The 1,784-nt window shown below is 33.4% G+C and overlaps 1 protein-coding gene across 1 annotated transcript in view; it reads left to right on the top strand.

The window, feature by feature from the left end:
- Positions 1-1,564, top strand: part of LOC119592893 (protein unc-13 homolog 4B-like) — a 32,966-nt gene extending 31,402 nt beyond the window's left edge. The window contains exons 22-24 of the mRNA XM_037941788.1: positions 133-332; positions 646-759; positions 1,169-1,564. Of these exons, the coding sequence (XP_037797716.1) occupies positions 133-332; positions 646-743 (298 nt within the window). The 3' untranslated portion in view covers positions 744-759; positions 1,169-1,564. The remainder of the gene's footprint in view (positions 1-132; positions 333-645; positions 760-1,168) is intronic.
- The last annotated feature ends 220 nt before the right edge of the window (positions 1,565-1,784 follow it).

Raw genomic sequence — 1,784 nt, 5'->3', positions numbered from 1 at the left:
AGAAAATACCTCTTGTGAAATCCTTTTTCAATACCCTTTTTAATAAACTTAACATACAATTAACAAAGGTTAAATAAGATTTAAAGCAGAATATGTTGAAAGTATTGACCATGCACTTTATTTCCTCCACAGCCTCATCAGTCACACTGACACTGGAACAAAATCAGGCGGCCACCTCCTATTTGTGCTGAAGATGTCGCATCGTGTCCAAGCTGACTGTATAGTAGGGGAAGCTGTTTTGCCACTTGAAGAGCTGCCCTGTGTAGAGCCATCAGCTGTAAGAAGTGTCACTACCAAGTACCTAACTATGAACCTGGCTAGAGAAGACAATGGTAAGATTGCTAGAGGTTATTGTTGTTATTACTGGTTGATTAGCAGAATATTAGATCCTTCCTTTCCAATTAAATTTTGAATTAGTAAGAAAGATCTCCCTATATGAAATCTGCATTTTGTTAGTAATATGTGATGAAAACTACAACTGTGTGTATTTTGGAGATGAGGACATAGCATTTCAAAATAGGTATGATAATGAAGTGTAAATTTGGATTTTTCGAGCCTATGTTTATCAGATGCTTTGGAAATTTTTGACTCATTAACCAGATGTTGCCCTAACTTTACTGAGATTTATTTTATTTTGATCCTTAGAATACACAGCTTTAAAGGCATTGCAGTACAGGATCTGGGAGAAGAGAGCAGTGTCGTTTCTCAAAGAAGGAAAGAAGAAAAAAAAAATCAAGTTGTAGCCAGACTTGTAATAAGGTGGGTGAATAGAGCTACTTATTTATTAGTTGGCTATTTTGTCTATTAATCTGGTTATTTTTTATATGGCTTGTGGAAGTAAATTTTTCTATGTATTGAAAAGTCATCTTCAAGTAATTAGTAAGTCAGTCTTTATTAAAACAGAAGTCTCCACATCAGCATATTAAAAAATATCCAAGAAGTAATTACAGTGGGCAGTATAATGCAAGTCAACGTTTTAAGATGTATGTACAAGAAACAGGTACTTTTATAATTGGGTAAATACCATAAACAAAAACCATAGATACATTTGATAGCCTCAGAATGAGTTCTGTGGTCAGAAGGTGCTCATTGTTTATGGCTTATATTGAAATTTAGGTAATAGTGTTTATTTTTATGCTGGTAATAGATGAACATTTGGCTTTTTCAGGCTGATGCACAATACACCTCTGGTTCAGAATTTCAATTGGAGCAACTTTCGATGAACCTCATAGTATCCATACATATTCATGATAAACAGGTTGATAAGGATATTGCTTGTGTAGGCAATATTTTGATTTGTGGTTGTTTATAGCCAATCAGAAAAAAAATTTCTTCCATTCCTCAAAATGTTAAATAGCACTTAACATAACCACACCTTCATGCAGATTCCTATTGTACTGCAAGGCCAGTTGTAGTTCTAGTGGTGCTGTAACTAATTTACATATTCAGGTGTTCTAAATGCTTGGTTAAGAAATATATTACAATATTTTGATAATAAATCCTGTGGAAAGTGCTACACTTTTTTCCCAGTAATGTAATAGTTTGTATGAGTTAATCTTCTCATGTACTGTAGTGTGTACTTTTTATGAGGAAAGAGGTACGAGTTAATGTTTCACGCTGTCAAAGGTTTTCATTCTTCACAGTACTTTACCAAAGAATGTTATAGAGAATTTTACACATCAAATGTGACTTATGTTGATAGGTTGTCCAGCTTGTAAAGCATCTTTTTGTGATATTATATTAAGTTCCAGATAGTAAGAAATTACAGTTACATTAGTTATGTT

The sequence above is a fragment of the Penaeus monodon genome, chromosome 31, assembly GCF_015228065.2.
Source record: "Penaeus monodon isolate SGIC_2016 chromosome 31, NSTDA_Pmon_1, whole genome shotgun sequence".
Lineage (NCBI taxonomy): Eukaryota > Metazoa > Arthropoda > Malacostraca > Decapoda > Penaeidae > Penaeus > Penaeus monodon.
The sequence above is the reverse complement of the archived record's forward strand: the minus strand, read 5'-3'. Positions and strand labels throughout refer to the sequence as shown.